The 27795-nt window shown below is 38.8% G+C and overlaps 2 protein-coding genes and 1 non-coding gene across 11 annotated transcripts in view; 2 read left to right on the top strand and 1 right to left on the bottom strand.

Annotated features, from left to right (window-relative positions):
- Positions 1-1592: 1592 nt before the first annotated feature.
- LOC110567598 (peptidyl-prolyl cis-trans isomerase-like 3) lies at positions 1593-16766 on the top strand (the record flags this gene model as incomplete). Its single annotated transcript, XM_064373202.1, has 6 exons — positions 1593-1685; positions 1784-1807; positions 2579-2653; positions 5493-5586; positions 6808-6875; positions 16646-16766. Coding segments are annotated over 6 exons (399 nt in total), but the record flags the coding sequence as incomplete, so codon positions are not given.
- Positions 6131-6235, top strand: LOC135273701 (U6 spliceosomal RNA). Its single transcript, XR_010341517.1, has one exon. It is a non-coding gene; the product is annotated as a U6 spliceosomal RNA (small nuclear RNA).
- Positions 16767-17819: 1053 nt separating the features above from the next.
- The window catches only part of HYCC2 (hyccin PI4KA lipid kinase complex subunit 2), an 83286-nt gene continuing 73310 nt past the window's right edge, over positions 17820-27795 (bottom strand). For all 9 annotated transcript variants that reach the window (XM_012446137.2, XM_064373182.1, XM_012446135.2 and 6 more), the window contains one exon: positions 17820-26073. In XM_012446137.2, coding sequence (XP_012301560.1) covers positions 25472-26073 — 602 coding nt within the window. In that variant the 3' untranslated portion in view covers positions 17820-25471. The remainder of the gene's footprint in view (positions 26074-27795) is intronic.

The raw sequence follows: 27795 nt of genomic DNA, 5'->3' as shown, positions 1-27795 counted from the left end.
AGTCGGCGCCGGGAGCTCTGCCCCGCCCATCAGGAAACCTGGGGAAAACGAATCCTTAGACTCTGGGTTGTGGGCCTTACCTTTTCTCTCGTCTTTCCGTTTCCGGGGAAGAGAGGAGAAGTGTTGTTTGGACTCAAAAGTTTGCGGAGGAGTAGCTGGCTGAGTGGTTGCTGTTTGTCTTGTAGCAATATTTTAAAAATGTTCTTTGCGGCTGGGCGCGGTGACTCGCGCCTGTAGTCCAGCACTTTGGGAGGCCGAGGCTGGCGGATCACCTGAGGTCGGGAGTGTGAAAGCAGCCTGACCAACATAGAGAAACCCCGTCTCTACTAAAAATAGAATATTAACCGGGCGTGGTGGCGCATGCCTGTAATCCCTGCTACTCCGGAGGCTGAGGTGTTCCTTACTTTCGCCAGTTACCTTTTGAAGAAAAAGTTAATAGAAATGGATTCGCGTTTCTTTTTTAAAAATTTTCGTCATTTGGCGTGTAAGGTAGGATCTTGTATATCTCCAGGATTTGGAGTAGGTCGGAGAAGAGACATTAAGAGAAGCACTGGGCCGGGCGCGGTGGCTCACGCCTGTAATCACAGCACTTTGGGAGGCCGAGGCGGGTGGATCAGGAGATCAAGAGATCGAGACCATCCTGGTCAACATGGTGAAACCCCGTCTCTACTAAAAATACAAAAAATTAGCTGGGCATGGTGGCTTGTGCCTGTAATCCCAGCTACTCAGGAGGCTGAGGCAGAATTGCCTGAACTCACGAGGTGGAGGTTGCGGTGAGCCGAGATCGCGCCATTGCACTCCAGCCTGGGTAACAAGAGCGAAACTCCGTCTCAAAAAAAAAAAATAATAATGCTGTCAACCTCATTCTTAAACTTACTACCTATAAACACTTTTTGAAGAAAAGCATAGTCAATTGCAAATTTGATGAAATATCCATCCATAAGCCAATTATTCCACAAGCAATTTTTCAACATTTCTATTTAATGAGATGGGGATGCTTATTTAATGCATTATTTGAAGTAATACAGGGTCTCCAAAAAGCACTCGAGGTCTTGGAAGTTTTTGTTTTTTTCTTTTTGAGACAGAGTTTCACTCGTCACCTAGGCTGGAATGTAGCGGTGCGGTATCAGCTCACCGGAGCCTCCACCTCCTGGCCTCAAGCAGATCCTCCCACGTCAGCCTCCTGAGTAGCTAGAGCTATAGGCGCGGAACACCACGCCTGGCTAATTTTTGTATTTTTAGTAGAGATGGGATCTCGCCATGTTGCCCAAAGCTGGTCAAACTCCTGCGCTCAAGCGATTCACCTTGCCTCGGCCTCCCAGAATGCTAGGATTACAGGCATGAGCCACTGCGTCCGGCCTTGGATGAGATTCTAACGGTCCTCACCTCCGTTCTCTAGCCTCTTCTACATCTGGCAAGCTTGCAAGTGAAACCCTAGTGGGCCACCATGCAGGTTTTGAGTTATTTACTGTTACAGACGAGGAAACTGAGAGGCTACATGGCCACAGTCAACAACGACAACAGGAGGCAGCATAGTATGGTGGGAGGGACTCTGAAGTCAGAGTCACAGCTGTGCAACAACAGGCAAATGAGTTATCTGCAGTTTCCTCTGGGGCAGGAAACAGTGCCACAGCCACAATATCGCGAGATTTACACGTAAAGCTGGAAACAGCTCTCATACTAAGGTAAACACTGTGTTTGCTATTAAGTAGCATCGGCAGGGCCCCTTTAAACCGCTCCCTCTACCTTACCTAATCTTTGCCTCATTTCGTGTCTTTTCCAGGACAGTGAAAACCCACGTGACACAGTAAGGATGAGTCAGGACCCCCGTCCCACTAGTACACAGTGCTGTCTCGCGGCAGGGTAGTTTTCTGACCCAATCTCTTCTGCTTGCCTTTGCAGCACCAATATAACAGACTATTTTCTCCCTCTCCAGAATAGAGTATCGTATCAAGGGGTATACAGTTTACAGAAAAACAGGTACAAGAAAAAAAGCAAACAAGAAAGATCACTGTGGTTATCTGCACATTTAGGATTTAGAAACGCTGACACTGGTTATGTTTTTGTTAGTTGAGAAAGGAATTATTTTTTAACCCTATTTCTCAAAATTAAATTACCTGAGGAAAATGGTGGCAATTATGTTTTGAAAAATCATTTTCTCATCATTTTTCTATAAATAAGGATTTTGGTGAATTGCCATATAAATCAATAATACATAACAATTGTTTTTATTTTTCTTGATGAAAAAATTCAAAGTTATAATAATTATTTCCATCAAAATGTTTACTTCCAAATTTTTATCATGGATACTACTTAACCCTAACATTTATATTCTGGAGTTTTTTCTCGACTGTTGAGATACATTTTGAGGAAAAAGTACAACTTATCTCTAATTGTTATGTATTATTTATATATATGCAATTCACCAACATCCTTTGTGGACGGGTCATCTCTGAAGCAGTATTTCTGTCTGTTTTTATTCAGATTATCATCTTGAATATCCATTTAGGGAAATAATATAGTACATAAAGTCACCTGAAGAAATTTCATTTGTTCTCACATTTTCTCTCCTTTTTAGTCTGTGACATTGCATACAGATGTAGGTGATATTAAAATTGAAGTCTTTTGTGAGAGGACACCCAAAACATGTGAGGTAAGTACCATTATTTACATCAGTTAATACAACAAGGTAACCATTTTGGAATTGAATAATCTAACCTAAACAACAACAACAACAACAAAACTTTCTGTAAAACCATTGTTAGAAAAAACTAACCATCATAACTTTTGATCTGATTTCCACTTATTTGTCCAATCCCAAAGGTGGAATGAAGAGAAGGCAGATAATTTTTCTGTAATGTTAGAGTAGCCAGTATCATTTTCTTTGGACTCATTTTCCTCAGGAAACATAATCTTTAGGATTATATTATTATTATTTATATGTGTGTCTGTGTGTGTGTGTGTGTGTATATTCTCCTGCCTCAGCCTCCTGAGTAGGTGGAATTACAGGTGCATGCCATTATGCCTGGCTAATTTTTGTACTTTTAGTAGAGATGCAGTTTCACCATGTTGGCCAGGCTGGTCTCAGACTCCTGAGCTCAGGTGATCCACTCACCTCAGCCTCCCAAAGTGCTGGGATTACAGGTATGAGCCCCCACGCCCGGCCTTCCCCCCACCCTAGGAGTCTTGCTCCGTCATCCAGGCTGTAGTTCAGTAGCCCAATCTTGGCTCACTGCAACCTCTGCCTCTCGAATTAAAACAATTCTGCTGCCTCATCCTCCCAAGTAGCTGGAACTACAGGCATCCGCCACCACGCCTGCCAAATTTTTGTATTTTTTTAGTAGAGACAGTGTTTCACCATGTTGACCAGGCTGGTCTTGAACTCCTGACCTCAGGTAATCCACCTGCCTTGGCCTCCCAAAGTGCTGGGATTACAGGTGTGAGCTTCCACACCCAGCCAGGATATTATATTAAAGAATTGTTGTATACTTCTTTTTTTTTTTTTTGAGACAGGGTCTTGCTGTGCCAGCCTGACTGGAGTGCAGTGGTGCAATCACGGCTCATTGCAGCCTTAACCTAATGGGCTCAAGCAATACCTCGGCCTTCCAAGTAGTGGGACTACAGGTGCTACCATGCCAGGCTAATTTTTTTTTTTCTTTTTTTTTTGGTAGAGATGAGGTCTCACTAAGTTGCACAAGCTGGTCTCAAACTCCTGGTCTCCAGCCATCCTCCTGCCTCAGCTTCCCAAAGTATTGGGATTCCAGGTGTGAACCATCATGCCTGGCCTGTTCTATACATTATTTTACCTGTATATTTTAATTTATTTATTTGAGACAGAGTTTTGTTCTTGTTGCCCAGGCTGGAGTGCAGTGGTGCAGTCTTTGGTCACTACAACCTCCACCTCCCAGGTCCAAGGGATTCTCTTGCCTCAGCCTCCTGAGAGCTGGGATTACAGGCATGCACCACAACACCTGGCTAATTTTGTATTTTTAGTAGAGATGGGGTTTCACCATGTTGATCAAGCTGGTCTTGAACTCCTAACCTCAGGTGTTCCACCTATCTTGGATTCCCAAAGTGTTGAGATTACAGGCATAAGCCCCCGCCCCGGCCTGTTTCACCTGTTTAAATGACAAGGATAGAAGAAAGAAGAGTCAGCTATAGCTATATATATTCATTTATTCAACAATTATTTATGGCCGGGTGCGGTGGCTCACATCTATAATCTCAGCACTTTGGGAGGCTAAGGTGGCAGGATGACTTGAGCTCAGAAATTCTAGATCTACTTAGACAACATAGTGAGACCCCATCTCTACAAAAAAATACAAAAATTAGCCAAGTGTGGTGTTGTGCGCCTATTGCCCCAGCTACAAGGGAGGCCAAGGTGGGAGGATTGCTTGAATCTGGAGAGTCAAGGCTATAGTGAACTCTGATGACACTGCTGCACTCCAACCTAGGCGACAGAGTAAGACCCTGTGTCAAAACAAAACAAAACAAAACAAAAACCCATTATTTATGAAAGGCCATCTTGCCCCAGAGTCTGGGGATACAGTGATGAGCAACAGACATTCCTTACCCTCATGAAGCCAATATTCTAGTTGTAAAAATAAGCAGGCCAGGAAAATTAAATACTTCTTTTTTAAAAAAATATTTTTATTTATTATTATTATTTTTTAAAGATAAAGACAAGCTCTTACTATGTTGCCCAGGCTGGTCTTGAACTCCTGGACTTAAGTGATCTGCCCACCTCCCAAAGTGCTGGGATTACAGGTGTGAGCCACTGCGTCTGGCCTAAAATTAAGTCATTCTAAAAGATGATAATGACTGGAAAACAATTAAGTGTTGAGATAGAGAATAATAGGAAAGGAAGAAGGTGAGGGGAGGCCTAGCCAAGAGACTAATTCTTAAACTGAATGTGAAGGTGTGAGGGCATCTCCATGGAAAGAGGTTTAAAAAGAATATTCTAGGTATTCAGAGTTGTGAAATAAAATTTTAAAAAATTCTAAGGCCAGGCACGGTGGCTCATACCTGTAATTCCAGCACTTTGGGAGGCTGAGGCCGGAGTATGATTTGAGCCCAGGAGTTCAAGGCCAGCCTGGGCAACATAGGGAGATATTGTCTCTACAAAAAAAGAGAACATTCCCGGTATAGAAATATCAGGTACAAAGTCCCCAAGATGGGAAATCCTGTCCCTTTTGGGTTGTCAGAATGCTGATGGGTTTAAGTAGTAAGCAATAAGAAAGCAGTTCTTAGTATATGTGATGAAGAGATAAGCCAGGTGCTGCAGGGCTTGTTAGGCCCTGCTGAAGATTTTCACTTAATCCAAGAGCAGAAGGAAGCTATTGAAAGTGTTTTAGGAAAGGAAGTGACATCCAAAGTAATGCCAAAAGTCATAGTTTATGCTGCTATAGCATTTTCAGTAAATATGATTGATTCTTTGCCTTAACTGGGTTTCTTCTGCATCATTTCTCAATCATTATTTTTACTCTCTTCAGAATTTCTTGGCTCTTTGTGCCAGTAACTACTACAATGGCTGTATATTTCATAGAAATATCAAGGGTTTCATGGTTCAAACAGAAGATCCAACAGGTAAGTTATTCCGTTAACTAAGATCCAAGGAACTGAATATATAGTATGAAGCAGTGGGTAAAAGAAGAATTTAAAATGTAGAGGGGTGTGTGTGTGTGTGTGTGTGTGTGTGTGTGTGTGTGTGTGTTTCAGTTCTGTTCTACAAGTGCAGAACATGTAGGTTTGTTACATAGGTATACCTGTGCCATGGGGGTTTGCTGCACCTATCAACCTGTCATCTAGGTTTTAAGCCCCGCATGCATTAGCTGTTTGTCCTAATGTTCTCCCTCCCCTTGTCCCCCATCCCCCTACTGGTCCTGCTGTGTGTTGGTCCTCTCCCTGTGTCCATGTGATCTCATTGTTCAACTCCCACTTACGAGTGAGAAAATATGGTGTTTGGTTTTCTGTTCCTGTGTTAGTTTGCTGAGGATGATGGCTTCCAGTTGCATCCATGTCCCTGCAAAGGACATGATCTCATTCCTTTACACAGCTGCATAGTATTCCATGGTATAATTTTTAAAGCAGAAATTATTAGCACCTACCCCTAAAATATAAACAAAATTTTGTTCACTTTGACAGCACATATACTAAAATTTGAATGATACAGAGAAGATTAGCATGGCTCCTGCACAAAGACAAGATACAAATTTGTGAAGATTTTCATACTAAAAAATATATATGAACAGTATTTATAAGGAGGGTTATTCTTTTTTGTTTTTTGTAGGTCTATTTTAATCTTCAGGTCTGTGAAGTTAATTTGGGGAATTAGGAAAGGCCATATCAAATTTTATTTATATATGTATGTGTGTGTGTGTGTATTTTTTTTAATTTATTTTTTATTTTTGGAAGCCGAGTCGTGCTCTGTTGCCCAGGCTGGAGTGCAGTGGCACAATCTCAGCTCACTGCAACCTCTGCCTCCTGGGTTCAAGCAATTCTCCTGCCTCAGCCTCCCGAGTAGCGGGGACTACAGGTACATGCCTCCACACCCAGCTAATTTTTTGTATTTAGTAGAGATGGGGTTTCACCATGTTGTCAAGACTGGTCTCAAACTCCTGAGCTCAGGCAATCCACCCGCCTCAGCCTCCCAAAGTGCTAGAATTATAGGCATGAGCCACCATGCCTGGCCAAATTTTATTTATATTTAAGCAGTTGTACTATAAAGTATTCCTTAAGTTTTGGGAAATGAGCTTGTTTTCTATTTTAATTAAATACTTCTTTTGATTTTCTTGCCTTGTAATATAGGTACTGGAAGAGGAGGTAACAGTATCTGGGGCAAGAAGTTTGAGGATGAATACAGTGAATATCTTAAGGTAAATCCTCAATTCTTTTTTTTTCTTGAGACAGAGTTTCACTCTTGTTACCCAGGCTGGAGTGCAATGGCGCGATCTCGGCCCACCGCAACCTCCGCCTCCTGGGTTCAGGCAATTCTCCTGCCTCAGCCTCCCGAGTAGCTGGGATTACAGGCATGCGCCACCATGCCCAGCTAATTTTTTGTATTTTTAGTAGAGACGGGGTTTCACCATGTTGACCAGGATGGTCTCGATCTCTTGACCTCGTGATCCACCCGCCTCGGCCTCCCAAAGTGCTGGGATTACAGGCGTGAGCCACCACGCCCGGCCCAATTCTTTAAAAATCTATGTTCTCATGCCTTGGTTATGCTTAGAAACTTTGATACATATGTTATAGTAATACAAGTTAACATAATTGCAAAATGAATACACTTTTTTTATAGTTTTTGTACATCTGACAAATAATGTCAGGGAGACTTGATAAATGGTGGTCCTATCCTAACGTGTACTAGAATCTCACCACCACATGACTCTTGATATTAAGTGAGTTCATCTTTGAATCTAACCTGAAATGTTTAACTAGTAATGTACCAAAGGGGCTTAATATCTCACCATAAAATTCATGTTGAATGACATGAAACAGTGATCTTTTTTGAGAGTGGGGAGGAAAGACTATCAAACTTCCGGGTTGCAATGTTACCCATTATCAGTGCCCAGCTTTTATCATCTTTTGTTGGATGTTCGAACATTCCTGTATTAACTTGACTTGATACCTGTGGTAGATCGCAAGTAGGTTAAAGAGAAGTGCACATAGTCTTCACCATGGTAAAATTAGGGATTTTTAATTTTCCTTGTTATATTTTTCTGTATTTTTCAAACCTCTGTGGAGTCATTTTTTTTGGTCTAAAATTAAAAAACTAGTGCATGCCTATTTTTAAAAATCAATTCCACTTCCCAGAGATGACTTCAGTTAATGATTTATTGTGTGGTCTTTCATACTTTGTATCTGCATAGAATCATAACTTTATGATTAGAAAAAGAGTGATAAAGTATCCTCAGTCAGTACCGGGTACAGTAATCCCAGAGCTTTGAGGGGCCCAGTCAGGTGGATTGCTTGAGGCCAAAAATTTGAAACCAGCCTGGGCAACATATTGAGACCCCTATCTCTACAAAAAAAAAAAAAAACGAAAAACAAAAAACAAATATTAGCCTGTTGTAGTGGCATGTGCCTGTGGTCCCAGCTACTCAAGAGTCTGAGGCAGGAGGATTGCTTGAGCCCAGGAGATCAAGGCTGTAGTGAGCCAAGATCATGCTCAGAACAAGAACTTGTCTCAAAAAAAAAGTGTACTCAATCAAAATATGCAGTTTAAGTGTATTATATTTCCAATACATCAAAATATACAAAATTTCTGAAAAAAATTCACAAAATACACAAAAATTCTGAAAAAAATTCATTGCAGTGTTTGTCTCTGGATGATGAGACTAGGAGTAATTTCTTTTCTTTTTGTGTTTTTTTTTTAAACTTTTTTTAGAGACAGGATCTTGCTCTGTCCCCAGGCTGGAGTGCAGTGACGCAGTCTTGACTCGCTGCAGTCTAAATTTTCTGGGCTCAAGTGATCCTCCCACCTCAGCCTCCAGAGTAGCTGGGTCGATGGGTGCATGCCACCTGCCCAGGTGATGTTTGTATTTTTTTGTACAGATGGTGTCTCACTATGCTGCCCAAACTGGTTCCTTTTACTCTTCTATTATAAGGAAATATATTGGTTTTGTTACAGGAGTTGAGGCTGGGAGGTGATCAACTTTTTGAAAAGTCAACTTTTTCCTGAATGAATAACTAAACAATTATTTATGTATTAATTACTACATTAATGACTGCTTCCATATTCCAGTTGAAAACCAGGGATTGGCTGTGACAGAATCTCCTGTGGAAGTTTTTTGTTTGTTTTTGAGACTGGGTCTCACTCTGTTGCCTAAGCTGAGTGCAGTGGTCTGATCACGGTTTACTGCAGCCTTGACCACCTGAGCTCAAGCAGTTTCTCCTGCCTCAGCCTCCCAAGTAGCTGGACTACAGGAGTGCACCAGCATGCCTAGCTAATTTCTGATTTTTTGTAGAGACGAGGTCTCACTCTGTTGCCCAGTCTGGTCTGAAACTCCTGGACTCAGATGATCCTCTTGTCTTGACCTCCCAAAATGTTGAGATTACAGGAGTGAGCCACTGGAAGTTTTAAAACTATAACAGATCACAGCCTTACCCTAAAAATAAACAGTCAATAGGGCTGATTAGGACTTTGACTATATTTTAAGGTTCCTGGATGATTCTTTTACAGCCAGAGTTGAAAACCATTATATATTATACACCTCATACACCAAGGTTATGGATATGTATTGTCTGTTCATATATTCTGACCCAGGGATTCCATTCCCAAATGTTTATTCAAGAGAAACCTGTAAGTATGCACCAAGAGACATGTACAGGAGTGTTCGGATGTACTGTTTGTAACAGCAAGTCTAGAAACAACCGAAATGTCCATTGATTATAGAATGGATATTTTGTGTATTCAGTAGTGAAATATCGCATAGTAGCAAAAAAAAAATTAGCTATATATACATGCACGACCTTAGAAATGTAACGGTGTTATTTGTAAAAAGCATTTCCCAGAAGACTAAAATGTTATAATACCATTATATTCAGAAGGAAAAGGGAAAAAATGTGTTGTTCAGGCATGTGTAAATGTGTTAGGGCTAGGCGTAGTGGCTCACTCTTAAAGTCCCAGCATTTTAGGGGGCCAAGGTGAGAGGACCACTTGAGGCCAGGAGTTTGAGATCAGCCTGGGAAACATATTGAGCCCTCATCTCTACTAAAGTTAAAAAATTAGCCAGGTATGGTGGTGTATATCTGTAGTCCCAGCTACTCAGGAGGCTAAGGTGGGAGGATTGCTAGAGCCTAGAAGGTCAAGGCTACAGTGAGCTATGATTGCACCACTGCACTCCAACCTGGGTGACAGAGAGATACCCTGTCTCTAAAAAAAATGAAAACATGGCTGGGCTCGGTGGCTCACACCTGTAATCCCAGCACTTTGGGAGGCCGAGGTGGGTGGATCAAAGAAGTTCAAGACCAGCCTGACCAACATAGTGAAACCCCATCTCCAAAAAAAAAAGAAAAAGGAAAGAAAAAAATGTATTAGAATATGGTTTACTGGTTACCTCTTGTAGAGGCTGAGGTAATAGATGGAGAGGAGCACATAGATATATATAATTAATTGATAACTTTTTTTTGAACTCCCATTATTATTATTATTTATTTATTTGTTTATTTTTTGAGATGAAGTTTCACTCTTGTTGCCCAGGCTGGAGTGCAATGGCACGATCTCGGCTCACTGTAACCTCCGCTCACTGCAACCTCCACCTCCCAGGTTCAAGTGTTTCTCCTGCCTCAGCCTCTCAAGTAGCTGGGATTACAGGCGCCCACTACCACACCCAGCTAATTTTGTATTTTTTTAGTAGAGAGGGGTTTCACCATGTTGGTCAGGCTGGTCTCAATCTCCTGACCTCAGGTGATCTACTATGTAGAACCTAGTATGTTTGTAGGTTCTAAAATTTGACTAAAATTTAGTCAAAACTGTAATAAACTCTTGATGTTTTATATCTGTTAAACACTTTGGGAGGATGAGGCAATCACCTGAGGTCAGGAGTTCAAGACCAGCCTGGCCAACATGGTGAAACCCCCGTCTCTACTAAAAATACAAAAAATTAGTTTGCATGTTGGCAGGGCCTGTAATCCCTGCTCCTCAGGAGGCTGAGAGGAGAATTGCTTGAACCTGGGAGGCAGAGGTTGCAGTGAGCCGAGATTGCGCCATTGCACTCCAGCCTGGGCAACAAGAGTGAAACTCTGTCTCAAAAAAAAAAAAAAAAATTAATGCGTAGGATGCATATGACTCATTGCCAGCATTCTAGGAGCCAAGTAAGACAAGGTCCTAAGTTTGTCCTCCCCATTTCAGTATGACCTAATTTCTGCTCTCAGTTGTGCTTAGTGGTAGAGTCTAAATCCTCTCGGTTCAACCTTGTAATTTCCTGGTCCTCCACTAAGTATGACAGGAGATCTAGCATCTAATTGTTTCAAGACTTCTAACCTAATCCTCCAGGAGGAGATTCTTTAAGGAGAGAATAATTATTAAAGTTTTAATTAACTTTGTTTATTATACTTTAAGTTCTGGGGTACATGTGGAGAACGTGCAGGTATACACAAGTTTTAATTAATTTTTAAATAGATGCCAGAATCAAGATGATATCAGCTTATATTTTTCTTCACCAGTGATCTCATCTGTCAGCACACTGAAGAAAATCAGAATCTTTATAAATTTCTTCAAGGAGATGACTGAGTTAAAAAATGAAATCTTTGGCCGGGTGCGTTGGCTCACGCCTGTAATCCCAGCACTTTGGGAGGCCGAGGCACGTGGATCACGAGGTCAAGAGATCAAGACCATCCTGGTCAACATGGTGAAACCCCGTCTCTACTAAAAATACAAAAAATTAGCTGGGCATGGTGGCTTGTGCCTGTAATCCCAGCTACTCAGGAGGCTGAGGCAGGAGAATTGCCTGAAGCCAGGAGGCGAAGGTTGCGGTGAGCCGAGATCGCACCATCGAGACTCCGTCTCAAAAAAAAAAAAAAAAAAAACTTTTTTTCAAGTTCATCAAACAAGGTTTTTTACCCAAACCATATTTTACTTGATCAAATTCAAGAATATGATCTCAGCTCATATCTTACAAATTGAAATATAATCTAAATAGCTGTATAGATATCAGTGAGAGATCTAGATTAAGCAACCAGAACGAAGCAGGTCTTATGAACAAGTTAAGATTTATATTGGTCCCTAAGTTTGGGAAACTCAGTTAACTTTTGTCTTTGCCAGTATCGTAAAAAGGTTCATATTGATGCTATTGCTCCTTGAAAAAATCCATTTTCTCACTGAGTCTTTTTGAACAGTTTATTTAATAAAATTTTTGAGCCCCTACCGGGGGCATAATGCCCAGGTATGGCCCTTACCCTTAAGGAATTTAGAATTTAGTTAGGTAGAAAGAATCAGATAATTTCAACACAAAAGGGTGTAGGCTGGGCCCAGTAGCTGACACCTGTAGTCCCAACATCTTGGGAGGCCGAGGTGAGAGGATCACTGGAACCCAGGAGTTCGAGATCACTCTGGGCAACATAGGGAGACCCCATTTTTGTAGGGGCCTACAAAAAGAATTCGAAAAGGTGTACTGAGAACTACAAGGACGACTGCCATTTAGCTTAATTTGGGGGTTGGAGTGGGGGATAACAGAGGAAAGGCCAATCCAACTTCAAAAGACAAGTAGACTTAAGCAAGAGGATATACTGGAAAAGGGATTTCAGTAACAGTACAAACTGGGTGTGGCAGCACAAAGTGTGTGATTGTACAAATGGGTGTGGTAGTACAAAGCATTTAGTTGTTAAATTTCAAGTGCAAGTAAGAATGTTAGGAGATGGGGTAGAAGTAGGCCACGGGGCCTTGTACACAGGTTGAAGAATATGGAATTTATCCTCTATATTGGAACCACTGGATAATTTTAATCAGGGTACTGATAAGTATTTAATATCTATCACTAAGGAGGATAAATTTAAGGGCAAGGAGTCTAGTTAGGAGGCAACTGAAGCAGTCGATATGAAGAGGATATGAGTTTGTGCTATAGAAGTAAAGGTGGGAAGGATTAACTTGAAAAAAAAAGGCAGACAGCAGGACTTGGAGACTGGATACTAGAGGTGAGGGAGAGGGGAGATATAATTCTCAGGTTTCTGGCTTGGTTGGCTGGGTATTAGTTCATGAGTGTGATGTGAGGGAGGGATTACTGATCGAGGAAAAAGGTAGATGAGTCTAGTTTGAGGCATCTTAACTTTGAAGTGCCTGAGGGATATCCAGCTATCCGGAAGCCAGTTGGATTTAAAAGTCTAACATTAAAGAGGTCTAGGCCTAGAGATATAAATGAGGGTCATCAGCATACAGATTTAAGCCAAGTGGCAAAAGTAAGAACTGCGCAGTGTGTGAGGAAAATAAGAAAAGATTCGAGATACCTCTCATCTGAGACAGGTAGCAAGGGGATAAGGATAGTTGCAGATATAGTTCAGAACTTTGGCGTGGTAGCGGGGAACAGGAAATTAAGAACATTCATTCTAGCACGATGGCCTCCATTTCATAGAAAAAGAGTTGAGGCTGCTGAGAAAGTGGTACTTTATGTGCTGAAGCTTTGGAACAGAAACTAGAGGTAATGAGAACGGGGACAGGCCAAGAAGTGAAAGGGGCCAATGAAGGTGTATTAACACCTACAGTTTTGGGTGGCCTGAGTTAGGGAGTAGAGAAGGCAGACTAAAGCATTGATGTGGATGGGTCTATTCTTTGGGGTGGAGGTTTATTTATGGAATGGGTTAATGATACCTCTTTCTTATATTGTCAGTTACTGTACTAGGTATTTCTCTAGGAAAAATTTATTATTGAGTCAGGTTCTGGACAGAAGAGAGAAAGCTTACCTCTGCCAAAGATTGGTATAGTATTAAAGATTTTTTTTTTTTTTTTTTTGAGACGGAGTTTTGCCCTTGTTGCCCAGGCTGGAGTGCAATGGCGTGATCTCTTACTTACCGTGCCTGGCCAGCATTAAAGAGAATTTTCAATCCTAATCACACCTGAGAATGAATTAGCTGGGCACTTTGAAAACTATATGGTGCCAAATCCTACTCCCAGGGAGTCTGCATGGGACCTGGTCATCAGAATTGTTTTAAAGAATTACCCAGATGATTTTTTTTTTTTTTTTTAGACAGTTTCACTCTGCTGCCCAGGCTGGAATGCAGTGGCGTGATCTTGGCTCACCACATCTCCACCTCCTGGGTTCAACTGATTCTCTTGCCTCAGCCTCCAGGGTAGCTGGGACTATAGGTGCCCACCACCATGCCAGGGTAATTCTTTTGCATTTTTAATAGAGACAGAGTTTCACCATGTTGACCAGGCTGGTCTCGAACTCCTGACCTCAGGTAATCCGCCCACCTTGGCCTCCCACAGTGTTGGGATTAAAGGCGTGAGCCACTGTGCCTAGTCGGTCAGATGATTTTTATGTGACGTAGAGCTGAAAACCAGTGAGCTAGAGAGAATTGAAAATTGGCAATAAAAATTTTTGTGAGATATGCAGTGGTGTAGATGCTGTATGTTAAACACTCACTTGATAAGGGTTCAATAGATCTAGAATGTCACTGGCAGATGCCTCAGCAAATAATTTCTACCCTGTAATTTTTCTATATGTCAATTTGATTTCAGTCATGCTCAGGAACAATGATTATATCTGAGTATGTAATAATAAAAGAGAATATGGGCTAGGCATGGTAGCTCATGCCTGTAATTCCAGCACTTTGGTTGGCTGAGGCAGGCGGATCACCTGAGGTCAGGAGTTTAAGACCAGCCTGACCAACAGGGAGAAACCCCGTCTCTACTAAAAATACCAAAAAATTAGTTGGGCATGGTGGCGCATGCCTGTAATCACAGCTACTTGGGAGGCTGAGGCAGGAGAATCTCTTGAACCCAGGAGGCAGAGAGGTTGTGGTGAGCGGAGATTGAGCCATTGCACTCCAGCCTGGGCAGCAAGAGCAAAACTCTGTCTCAAAAAAACCACAAGAATATGGCAGACAAAGCCTCCAAGATTTTGTTTTGTACGAGGGACAGTGAAGCAGTGAGTCCTTTGTAAAGGACATGTGAGATGACTTCATCAAATAAGTAGTGAAAGATTTGACACAGTAAGCCTTAAAAATGTACACAGAGGGCCAGGTGCGGTGGCTTACAACTGTAATCCCAGCACTTTGGGAGGTCGAGGTGGGTGGATTACCTGAAGTCAGGAGTTCGAGACCAGCCTCATCAACATGGTGAAATTCTATCTCTACTAAAAATATAAAAATTAGCTGGGCATGGTCGCTGGTACCTGTAATCCCAGCTACTTGGGAGGCTGAGGCAGGAGAATCGCTTGAACCCTGGAAGCAAAGGTTGCAGTGAGCCGAGACCACACCACTGCACTCCAGTCTGGACAAGAGTGAAACTCTGTCTCAAGAAACAAAAAAAGGACACAGAGTAATTACATGAGCCAAGATAGCACCATTGCACTCCAGTCTGGGCAACAAGTGAAACTCTGTCCCCCTGCCAAAAAAAAAAAAAAAAAAACCACACAGAGTAATTACAATAACGGGTAACTAGCTTTTGAAAACAATTCTGAGTTTTAGTGTGTATAAAGTCAGAATAACATTTGTGAATAAATGAAATATATATAGATTTCTTAAAATTTTGTGGTTTTACTTGAAGGAAGTGAAGAAAGTCTACATTTGGGGAATTCCCTACTGAATATTGGAGAGAATAAAATAAAAAGCTTATTGAATATGATAAGTGTTTTGTTTTGAGACTATTAGCTTTTTTTTTTTTTTTTGAGAGAGGGTCTCACTGTCACCCAGCCTGGAGTACAATGGTGCATGATCTTGGCTCACTGAAACCTCTGCCTCACGGGTTCAAGTGATTCTCATGCCTAAGCATAGCTAGGATCACAGGTGTGCGCTACCACACCAAGCTAATTTTAGTAAAGACAGGGTTTCACCATGTTGGTCAGGCTGGTCTCAAACTCCTAACCTCAGGTGATCCACCTGCCTCAGTCTCCCAAAGTGCTGGGATTACATGCGTGACCCACTGTGCCTGGCTTATCATCACAGATTATATCTATCCCATTTGGATTATCACCCAGGGCCAGATTAAGACCTTTATATATCCTAAACACTAAAGACTGTATTTCTGCCCTCTCTCATGTACTTAAAAAATAACATTAACTCATACATAATCATCAGCCCAACAAAGTTCTGCCTTTCTACCATGCTACCCAGCAGTTCTTTTGTGTGTGTGGAGGGGAAGGGTCATAGAAAGAACTGTCATATATTTTTAATTTTTATATTTTGGCAGTCTCTTCTGCTTTATCATGCTGTAAAATGCTTTTCTCAACTGAGCTTCCATACATGAACCACGAAAAGACTATTTTCTCATTTTCCCTCAGGATGATACATAAGAACCATTGTATATACATAGAAGAGAAGTTAATTTATAACTATAGATACCTAGGATGTTAGGGCTTCTTTCATGGATTTAGTTTGCCTATTAGCAATCTAGCTCTGTTGAGATCCAACCTCTCCCTTTGTTCCCATCCCTGACAGGGGGACTGGCCTTCTGAGGATAGGGTGGGTGTTTGGCAAGGATATTAATAGTTGAGAACAATTGGTGCAATCAAGCAGTATGTTACGATGTTTAAGTTCATAAGTGCATTCGCCTGAGTGTATGTGTTCAAAGTTAGCCCTTCCACTTACTAGCTCTGTGACTGGACAGCTGTACTTTACTTTTCTCATAAAGGAAGAATAGTCTTATCTAATGCTGTTGTATTGCATATTAAATAAATTACTGTTTTCTTTAAAGTGTTTAAAATAGTACCTGGCACATCCTGAGCACCGAATAAATGTTAGTTATTAATTCACATGGGAAGAATGTACCATAAAATACTGTGACTTACCTGGACAAGAGTTGTGTGTGGGGGGATAGTATATGTGTGTGTGTGTGTGTGTGTGTATGTATGTGTGTGTGTATATATATATAGTACCTCCACTATTCTATTAATATCACAATTATATTACAATACCTTAAAGGAAAGTACTTCTTTTCCCATTGTATTGTTTCTGTATTTTTTTTTTTTTTTTTTCTTTTTTCTTCTTTGAGACGGAGTTTTGCTCTTGTTGCCCAAGCTGGAGTGCAATGGTATGATCTCGGCTCACTGCAACCTCCGCCTCCCAGGTTCAAGCTGTTCTCCTGCCTCAGCCTCCTGAGTAGCTGGGATTACAGGCATGCGCCACCATGCCTGGCTAATTTTTGTAATTTTAGTAGAGATGGGGTTTTACCATGTTAGCTAGGCTAGTTTTGAAGTCCTGATGTCAGGTGATCATTCACCTCGGCCTCCCAAAGTGCTGGGATTACAGGGGTGAGTCATCACGCCCAGCCCTTTTTCTGTATTTTGTAAATGAACAACCATTAAATTTCTAATAAAAGGAAAAAGTTGGAACTGTCAACTTGTGAATCTCTTCCTTCCTAACTAATGGAGATCCAGAGTCAGAGAGAACAACACAGTCTTGGTTCTGAATCTGCCAGTCTTTGGATTAAGGGATAATAAATAAGATATCAAAAAAGATAATGTACTTTGTTTGCTTGAATCTGAAATAAAATGGAGAATAAAGCTTTGACTAAGAAAGGAATAACAGTCGTAAATAAAAAAGTCACAAAAGAGATTTTTCCAGGAAATGGATGTAAAGAAAGGGAAAGGAAAAAGGGTGTAGGGCTCAACCTTTGATTAAACCTATGTTCCAAGAGAAGGCTAAAGTATCTTTAGGAAAGACAATGTAGGAAAGGCAAAAAGTGTAATGATGAGAGAACAAACTGCTGGTAAGGGTGTGAGGAAACAGGCACCTTCATAAATTGTAAGTGGTACTGTAATAATGTTGGTTCCTCTTTACAAGGACCCAGAAAGGAAAAGATTTTAACATTAGATATAGTTGTGCTTCACCTGAGAAACTTGTTTAATCTTAAGGATGTCTGAAAATCATGTAATTAATCTTACTTCTGTCTTTACATTTGGCTACTTTAACATTCAGTGCTAAATCTGTACCCCTACAATTAACTATAGAAATATATGGCACATGTTTTATGTATTAATTTCACATCTGCCTTTGTGTTGTTTCTTATTTTGTAGTGTTATAGATAATTTTATATTCCGCCTTAATGTAATAAGGTATGATATAAAGGTTCAGATATACATAAATAAAATGGTACGCTTTGAAAAAATATGAAAAGACCCTTTTAAGGTATAAAATTTAGGTAAGATAAAGTCAACTCAGGGAAATCCAGTTAAAAGCCAAATAGAGCTGTATTTTTATACTGTACAAAAAAATTTACACTCTTAATATAACTAGATACATCTAAGGGTAAATTACACATCTCTCAAACACAGTATTTTAACATATAAGATATGTTTCTGCATTGCAGACTAATACTGAATTTTATACATCATCTTTATTTACAATAACTTAAAATATTTTTTCATCTCTGGCAGATATTTACAAGGTTAACAGTGACTACATTTCACATTTCAACAATCAACAGCATTAATTGGTTCAGTAAGACAGGATAATGGCTTACATGCACCAATAAATATGATCTTAAATGTGCGTTTTTTTCTTCAGCTCTGAAAAAATGAAGTTTTTCACTAGTCCTAGGTTGAAAGGACATCACTCAATACACATTATAATTTCTATATGCCTATCCTATTTAAATTTTCACCAGCAATATTCTCTGAATACTTGGGAAGTTTATACCAAGTTACAGGTTGATGCTGGTTGAAAAAAAAAAAAAAAGAGCTGATGTGTACATTCCATACCCTTTTATGAAGCAAAAATATGAAAGTGAGATATTTCTTATTCAATTGTCCATTGTGACAGAGATCAGATTACATAATGCCAAAGTAGTAAAAAATCCTTCAGAAATTATAGCTCAGGAGACCCAAATTATCATGAGAAAAATAGTGGGAAAGCAATTTTTGCACCCTAACAACTGTTTCACTTAACCACTTAAACTGAATATAAAGCCAAAGTAATTTTTAGAATAAGAATAAAAAAGATTCAATGTCAAGTAGATGAACTTATTCCAGATATTTTAAACACCCAATGGAGCACATCTCTCAATTCAGTATGGATGATAAAACTTAAAAACAATCCCCACCACCACCAAAACTCAAACTAGTATCAGTGATTGTTAGAAAGCCAATCCTCTCTTTCCAAAACAGCTAATCAATATATTCATTACTTTTTAACTACTCCCTGCTATAAAAAACAATATATAAAACTTGTTTGGAAACATCAATATGCAAATAACATTTCATGATTTCCAAAAAAAATAACAGTTGAAATAAATTATTTAGTTCTTATTGGCCTATATATTTATTAAAATGAGTATTTTCACTTTTCTTAACCCAATCTTGTTTTTCTGCAAGGAAAAAAACACTCGGAATGATCATGGACATAAATCATAAACAAACTGTACCAGTTTAATCAATATAATAATAATTGCCACTGCCCTTTAAAATGGGTACATTTCTACAGTTTCCCTTTAAATTTTGCTTAAATGAGTATTTTCACTTTTCTTAACCCAATCTTGTTTTTCTGCAAGGAAAAAAACACTCGGAATGATCACGGACATAAATCATAAACAAACTGTACCAGTTTAATCAATATAATAATTGCCACTGCCCTTTAAAATGGGTACATTTCTACAATTTCCCCTTAAATTTTACTTAACCCACAATATTATACAATACACCAATTTTAGGAATTTCCCCGTTGTTATTCAGTCCTGGTGAGTAGAAGCCTTAATTGAAGGAGATAAGAAAATGTGCTATGAGGAACAATATTTAGATTTAGTCTTTAATGGGTACTTTTGCTGGAAGTATAAAATATTGACATTTATTGACATAAGAAAACCTAAATTGTAATCGTGTAGCTACTGTAAACCTATCCAGGTCAGAGAATATTTTTAGTATACTCTGTATGTTAAAAGAGGCTTCATTCCTTACAAGTACTAAAAATTATATTTGGTAGATACATTTTCTTTGGTAAATTTTGTAATCAATGAAGATGTAAAGAACTTCCTTTGATATAATTAACATTGAGCTGTTTATACTCAAATACAGCAAAACATATTGATATCAATTCTGTAACTGGGGAGGAACTCTCCAATTAAGTTCATTTCTTTGAAAATAAAAGGATTTCTTTATTAGACCTACTTCCAGAAACATGTTTAAAGAGAATCATTTATACTTTAAGCTATACCTAATTCTATTTTTTAATAAAATCAATATTAATAGCAGACATCTGAATATGCCTTAATTTGTAAGCATGATTAACACAATTTCTAAAAATCCAGAAGCAAAACATAAATCCTACATTTCTCTACTATGCTGCCAGTTATTTCGCATCCTTCCCAGCTTTCTGCTAACTTCTATCCTGAATTGTTTGCTCTTATGTATATTTCTCATAGGACTATGGCTAAGATTCCAAAAATACTGAAAAGCCTGAAGTTACCAAGATGTTGTACTTGTGCAGTCAGGTTTAGAAGAAATATGCCTTCATGGGCAAGGAGGCTGGGTGGTGATGACTCCTCTATGAATAGTATTTTCTATATATGCTCAGTACCAGTATGATATACCTATTAGGTACACACAATGCAAGTAATACTAAAATTTGTCTTACATTATCAATATGACCACCTTGGCATGGAAAACTGTACCAATCTGATGACTCATAATTTTATTAGCAATGTTAACATTTTTACACTGCATTCCAGCTTCTTACAATCTGGCAAAAATTCCAATTTCTAATTGGTTTTCAAACAACTTGTTTCTAAAAAGCACTTTAAAAAAATTAAAGTGTTACAAATAAGTGTCTCAACCAACTTAGTGGTGAAACGACAATAATTCAAATTGAAAGATTAAAAAAATCTCATGTTCAGACTGTTTAACATAGCTGTAGTGTAGAAAAATTGATCTAAAATGCTTACAGATTTTCTGATCACTGGCATGACCTGTTAAACTTTTTAAAGCTGAAAACAAATACGTAACTGAAATACTGATTAAAAAAGAAAAACCCAAAACATACTTTGTAATCCAAGGTCAGAAATGGAGAGCCATTCCTTGCCAGTGTTTGTAATAGGGTACTACCCCTAAAGACAGGTATTAAATTTTTTATTTACAAATGAACATGCAGAGATTTAAATGAGACAACTGATTGTCAACAACTGAAGTACTCAAAAATGGATCCATACAAACCTCACAAAAGTGAGGTGGGAAAAATACTCCACTTCATTAAAATATTCACAAAAGTTCTGCAAACAAAATCTGAAAGAAGTTATTCTCAGTATTCCAGTGTCTAATAAATAATTATAATTAGTTTAAAGCTACTAGGTGGAATTTGAAAATACAGGTTGGAAATACTGCGCTTATATAGCTGAGACTACAGCATTTAAGACATTTTATACGGTATATACACACTTTAAATGACATCATGGTCACTGTTCCATTATGGAATCATAAGCTTAACACTATAAAACCTTTTTCAATCACATAAGGAAATATTGCTTGCATTTGCTCTAAGCATAGGTAAGATTCAGTTTCTTTCTATATTAAAAATTATTAATCAAATTTATTTAATCTTTACTTTGCAATACTCTATTGTGCAATATAATTAGCTTGCCACACTGGTGACTAAAAGCTGGCTGACTCAAAAAATCACTTTAAAATAACTAGAAACACTGATCAAAGCCATTTCATTGGGTTTATTTTACATTTAAATAAATCCCCAGAAATGTAATCAACTATAAAATGGCAGCATACAACTGTTATGTGGCAGAAAATAGTAAGGCATAAATTAGAATAAAGAATAATGTATTTATCCTTACATATGTATATAAATTTAACATTTCCAACACTTCCCCATCTCGATTACTCTACATTTTCTCTGGATTTAATACTTTTCTTAATGTGCTGTATTCACTAACTACTAGACCAGAACTGTAAAGAAACAAAAAACGGAGTTAACAACCCACTGCCTCCCCAAACCCATGGAGACTGGGTTTGATTCTGGCTCTGCTTTAGTTATATGACCTTGATTACACTACCCTCTGAGCCTCAGTTTCTTGATGAATGTGGGGGTGAGGCAGTGGGAAACTAGCTAGATTATCTCTAGGGTTTCTTCTTAGCACAATTCTGGTTCTATAATAAATAGACAAAGAAAAGTGAATTGGAAAGGTAAGGGGAATGGTAAGGGGTAAAGGTAAGGGGATCAGGATTTTAAAATAACAATTTCCCCTTTAGCTTCTTAAAACATTTTTACATTTAAAAATCTTCAGGCCAGGCATGGTAGCTCATGTCTGTAATCCTAACACTTCTGGGAGGCTGAGGTGAGTGGATCTCTTGAGCCCAAGAGTTCGTTCAAGATCAGCCTGGGCAACATGGCGAAACCCCGTCTCCACTAAAAATACAAAAATTAGCCAGGCATGGTGGTGCTGGAATTCCAGCTACTTCAGAAGCTGAGGTGGGAGGATCACCTGAGCCAGGGAGGTTGAGGCTGCAGTGAGCTGTGACAGTGCCTGCCACTGCACTCCAGCCTGGAGGACAGAGTGAGACCCTGTCTCAAAAAATCAAATCTTCTGAGTTAACTATTCACTTTTCATTTTAGTTTGCTTTCTAGTAATTAATGTCAGAGCAGAGTTCCTTCAGCTATTTCTTTGTATTCTTTTATCCAACTTGGCATATATGGCACCAACATAATTGTTTTATTACAGAAAACAAGTATTTTTCTCCTTAAATATCTTTTTCATAGATGTTTAGACTTTTATGGAAGTTAGGAAATGTACAACAAAAGTTTGTTAAAAAGTTTGAATATTGCTGGCATTTATCTGTAACAGCTGCTGTATATCTGAAACAAAACTATTTTAAATTAAATGCCAAAAATAATGCATGTTAAAATGCATATTTGAAAACTTAGAAAATTTGACTTTGTTAAACTAACACCTTCCATTTTAACTAATAACAATTCTTGCACAAGAAATCTGTTCTAAGACCCCGAATGCAAGGTTTAGACTAAATGAAATGTTTCTTCACTGAGGTCACCTAAAAGAATAGAAAACAGCCAGGCGTGGTGGCTCAAGCCTGGAATCCTAGCACTTTGGGAGGCCTGGGCGGGTGGATCACGAGGTCAGGAGATCAAGACCATCCTGGCCAACAAGGTGAAACCACATCTCTACTAAAATGGAAAAAATTCGCCGGCTGTGGTACTGCACACCTGTAGTCCCAGCTACTCAGGAGGCTGAGGCAGGGAATCACTGGAACCTGGGAGGTGGAGATTGCAGTGAGCTGAGATTGTGCCACTACACCCCAGCCTGGTGACAGAGCAAGTCTCCGTCACAAAAAAAAAAAAAAAAGAATAGAAAACAAAGGTTACAGGGTGATGAAATGTTAATGTAGGTACATACAGATAAATAAAATCCTCTAAAATGGACATTTTTTAAAACCAATTTTTCAGGTATAAGTTTTCTAGTCAAAGGAAAATTTTGATGTATTTATTATAATTTTTGCAGCAATTTGGTATTATGTGGTATATCTTTTGTGCTTTAACTAAAATTATGCAGATTTAGATGCCAATAAATGCACAATTTGAATTGAAAACAGTCTTTTATCCTCCCAAATAAAACCGTAATTTCTGCCATAAAGTGAGTGACCTCCAGCCATAGCCAAGATCTCACTTTCTGGGTAGGTATAATGCTCCTTTCCTTACATACCTTACAAACTCTGCCTTTTTTAGTATGTTATGGACCTTTACACCTCATTTATTTTGGCTATTTTTAAACTCCTTTCATTTATCTGACATCCCTTAGTTAAATTAAAAGAAAGGATATTTAAAATACATCTTTATGATATATACATATACACACCATATATATGTATCCACACACAGACACAGACACACACAAATCAATAAATTGTCTATTTATCAACTTTCAGCTTTACCCCGGACTTTGGCAATGTTGTAGATACTAGCTCAGGTTCTAGTTTCCATTTTCATATGAGCTGGAAAATGTTACAGACCAACAAATTCAAACAAGCACATGTCGTTGTTCTTATAAAGAGTCTAACAGAAAGTCTTAGGGAAAAAACGTTTTTACAATAAAAACGGGAGGATTACTAGGTGTGAAAAAAAACAAGGCATTTTTCTGGTTATTTATCAAAATCGATTATAATTTTAATTGGTAGAGATAAAATTTTAACCTTTGTTAATTAGGAGAATACTTGCTTTCTATAAATTCAGTATTTTTTCTTAAACAATAAAGTAAAAACATCTAAAAGTACAAAGCACTAATAGCTCTGATGTATTTTGTGGAAGGATAACAACAGGTTAAGTCACAATACACTGATTTTTTAAAACCCAATATATTCCCTTCTTTTTCAAACAGCAGAGCCTGAAACCCAGAAGAGGTTATGATAAAATCTTACCCAACCGGATCAGAACTAAAAAACTTTTTTTACCAATAATGTTTTTGTAACCTCTTAGCAGTTACCAAATGCTACTTACATACATTCAACATCTAGCTTACTGGCATGATTCCAAAGTTTTATAAAAATGAGAAACTGCAGATATATGATTAGAAGGTACACAAATTGCATTACATTAAACACAAAGGCAGTGTGGTCCTTATAGGAAAAATCAAGCTCAGTACCCCCGGTAGAAATGTTCTATAAAAATGTGTCACATTGAAGTGTCAGTGTTTTCAGCCAATTGTCTGTCCCTGATGTATTTTGGAGTAGGTAATCTATCAGGACTTTAGGTTTCTTAATCCAAAATGTCTGACTGAATTTAGGTACATCTAGAAAGCAGCTGAAAGGGTTTCTCTTATAGTCTGACATAACAGAAAGTAGATTGAGAAATCCCTCTCTTTACCTGAAGATGTACTGTTATACTTCAGCCATCATCAGCTCACAAAGGAAAAGAAAAAAAAAACAACAATCAAAATCTCCCCTCACACACACAATCTCCACACAAGCTAAACAAAAACCACCCCTCCCCCCACAAACCCCAGCACCAAAGTGTCAATCATTCCTGGGAAACAGAACATGCCCCTCAGATTCTGATTTGTTAGTTGGCCAAACTTGGAGGACAGAAATGACCTTATATGTCCTTCTGGGGAAGAGGGAAGACATGTTAATAATGACTATAGAGCCATTGAGAAAGTGCATTATCAATTACACAATCAACTTAGAGCCCTGTCCTCCAGTGGAGGTGGTCACAACTTGATTTAAATGCCTCCGTAATGGAACTATTATGTCTTGAGATAAAGGAGATGGGGGGGCGGGTGGAAAAAGAGCTACCCTCATTTTAATTAAAATAAGTGCAGCAGTCTACCACCTTTTCCCATGCTTCTCCAGAAAATGATTGCACAGACTCAGAGAAGTTCAAAGTCATAGCAGAATCTCTGAGGCACTCCTGGTTAAGAGAGAAAAAAATATGATCCAGTAATCTTCATAGTTCTATAGGTTATGAGAACAAACCCGTTTTGCTTTGTTTTTAAATAAAAGCCAAAGAATTGTTTCATAGGGATCATATACACCATTTCCTCTAATGTATCCTCAGTCTCACAGTGTTGAAATGGGACCGATCAGCCTACGATGGATTGCACATCACCCAAAGAGAAAGGAAGGCATGGAAAAGGCAAACATTTTATACTGCTTCACAAACACATTTACAAGGAATAGGTGAAGAGAAGATGTAGGAAAGAGGGATAAAGAAAACCTTATTGCTGTTTCGATACAAAATACAGTATGAAGATACCTAAACTAAATGAAATCTAATTATGATGACCAATGTTTTCACAATGTGAGAAGAAGTGTCTTCTTGCACAATGAAATGTTCAGTTTAAAAGGTAAGCAGAAAGAGGAGGGAAGAAGTCAAACTACACCTGGGATATTAGCTGCATATTGAAACTTGGGGATCGAGACTGCTTGGTTAAGGGGGCTCCTGGGCTGAGGAGCTCTTTACCTTCACCAGCTTGACCTAGCCGGTCTTCCTGCAGACTGATAGTTGAGTATCGATTAGCATTGTTACCTGCTAAATTAGTACCTCCCTCAGTGCCAACCCCAATGCTGGTACTTGCTTGACTGCCATTTACATAGTCAAATGATTTACTTGAGGAAGCACTGGCTGTCCGGATTAGACTTAAACTATTGGTTTTTGGCACCACCTGGCCAGCAGGCAGGCTCAGGTGTTTCTTCATTGGTGTCAGCTCAACTGAATCTACACTAAGATCAGTTGGTTGCTGTACATACTGCTTGCGAACTACTGAATCTCGAGGGCTCTCACTGGATTTGATGGCAGAGGCTGTTTCTTTATCCTTGGCTGAACGCCCAGTTGCTACTTTCCTTAAGCTTCCCCTCTGAGAAGAGGAGGATGGTTTGGTCCCAATTGGCTGACTGCTGAGGGAAGCCCCTGATGAAAATCCTTCATCTGCATCATTCAGGTTTACAGACTCCTCTCCTCCATTTACACCCTCAGCACCTAAGAAAACAAATCAGACAGACTCAGCAACAGCTAAATTGAATAAGAAGCAGCTGTGAATAACAACACTAACCTTATCTCTCGGGTAATGTTTGCTATAGATTGGCAATGGCCCTCCTATCAACACTTCCCCTAAATAACTTAGGGGAAATAAATCTTAATCTACACAGAATTCTAATATGTTAATAAATGTCAATTTAGCTTTATTTAGTCCAGTTTTTAAAAAACTATCCACAAACATCTAGTATACTGTCAACATTTAGGCATGTAAAACAACTAGGTAAAATACAAGAGTTTAACATAAATTTTTATAATACACTCTATCATTCTTCTGAAATGACCATATCAACCTATTTAAAAAAAAAACCACACACAACTTTCCCCTCATACCTTCTTTAATCCACCATAAGATGTGCAAAAAAGCCCCTCTTCTAATTCTGGTTACCCAGAATTGTACCAAAAACTCGTTTATGCTTACAGGCCAAACTCTTTTTAACTACAATAAAACTTTATATTTACTCAATGGTTAATTGCTTCTATATTGCTTTAGAACCTTTAACATGGAACTAGTAAAAATAACTCAAAACTACATTGCTTCTGTAACTTCACAGTCATGTTTTGTCTTATGGCCTTATCTACTCAATCTACTCACTGGTTTCCATATTTCAGAGAGCAGTGACAGGGAACCAGCAGGGATATTTAGGAAGGATTTAGATTTCCTATATGGTATGTTTTGATAATATTTTACATAATTAAGTATTTCTATAATATTTTAGTTTCTTAGCATTGAGATGTATTGTCATAATCACAAAATACTATAGTGTCCCATCACATTTCATTTCATGCAGAAACCGCAGTTAACAAAGTAATTCTTTTTTTGTTTTTTTTTTTTGTTGTTGTTGTTTTGAGACAGAGTCTTCTCTGTCACCCAGACTGGAGTGCAGTGGCATGGTCTTCAGCTCACTACAACCTCTGCCTCCCAGGTTCAAGTGATTGTCCTGCCTCAGCCTCCCAAGTAGCTGAGATTACAGGCATGTACCACCACACCCAGCTAATTTTTGTATTTTTAGTAGAGATGGGGTTCCACCATGTTGGCCAGGCTGGTCTTGAATTCCTGGCCCCAAATTATCTGCCTACCTCAGCCTCCCAAAGTGCTGGGATTACAGGTGTGAGCCACCTCACCCAGCCAACAACAGAATTCTTATCTTGGGTTTTTGTGGGAAGAAGAAAAGAACATATAATATATTGAGCTTGCAGTTTACAGAAAGCCAATTGTCTTACTGAGAGTATGATCAACATTCTCTTAGAAAGTAATACATTTGCTTCTTTCAAGAACTCATATTGGCTTGCTACCTCATTAAATACATTTCCCAGACTGCCATAAAGTTTAATCCGAGTCTACAAAACAGATATCAACATTACAGTTAAGGTAAAAACATTAGGAAAGGATCTAAACAAATATTAGAGATATAAGTTACCTAAGCAAAATATATACAAAATATCTAAACACAATCTTTTATTTAACATAGTACCTGGAAAAATAAACTATTTACTTAGCTATATGACTCATATGGATTATTTTTTTCCTTCTAAAGAATGGAATAAGCTATCCTTAAAGCAAAAGGCACCTTTTATATCCAGCAGTTTAATAATCTTTAATCATCATGCAAAGCCATATGAAAATGCATTTACTAAGAACAGTAGCAGCTGACACCACTTCTC

Source organism: Aotus nancymaae, unplaced genomic scaffold (assembly GCF_030222135.1).
Source record: "Aotus nancymaae isolate 86718 unplaced genomic scaffold, 86718_ANA_hifiasm-v0.15.2.pri h1tg000008l, whole genome shotgun sequence".
In the NCBI taxonomy this organism is placed as follows: Eukaryota; Metazoa; Chordata; class Mammalia; order Primates; family Aotidae; genus Aotus; species Aotus nancymaae.
This window is presented reverse-complemented; position numbering and strand designations above follow the sequence as displayed.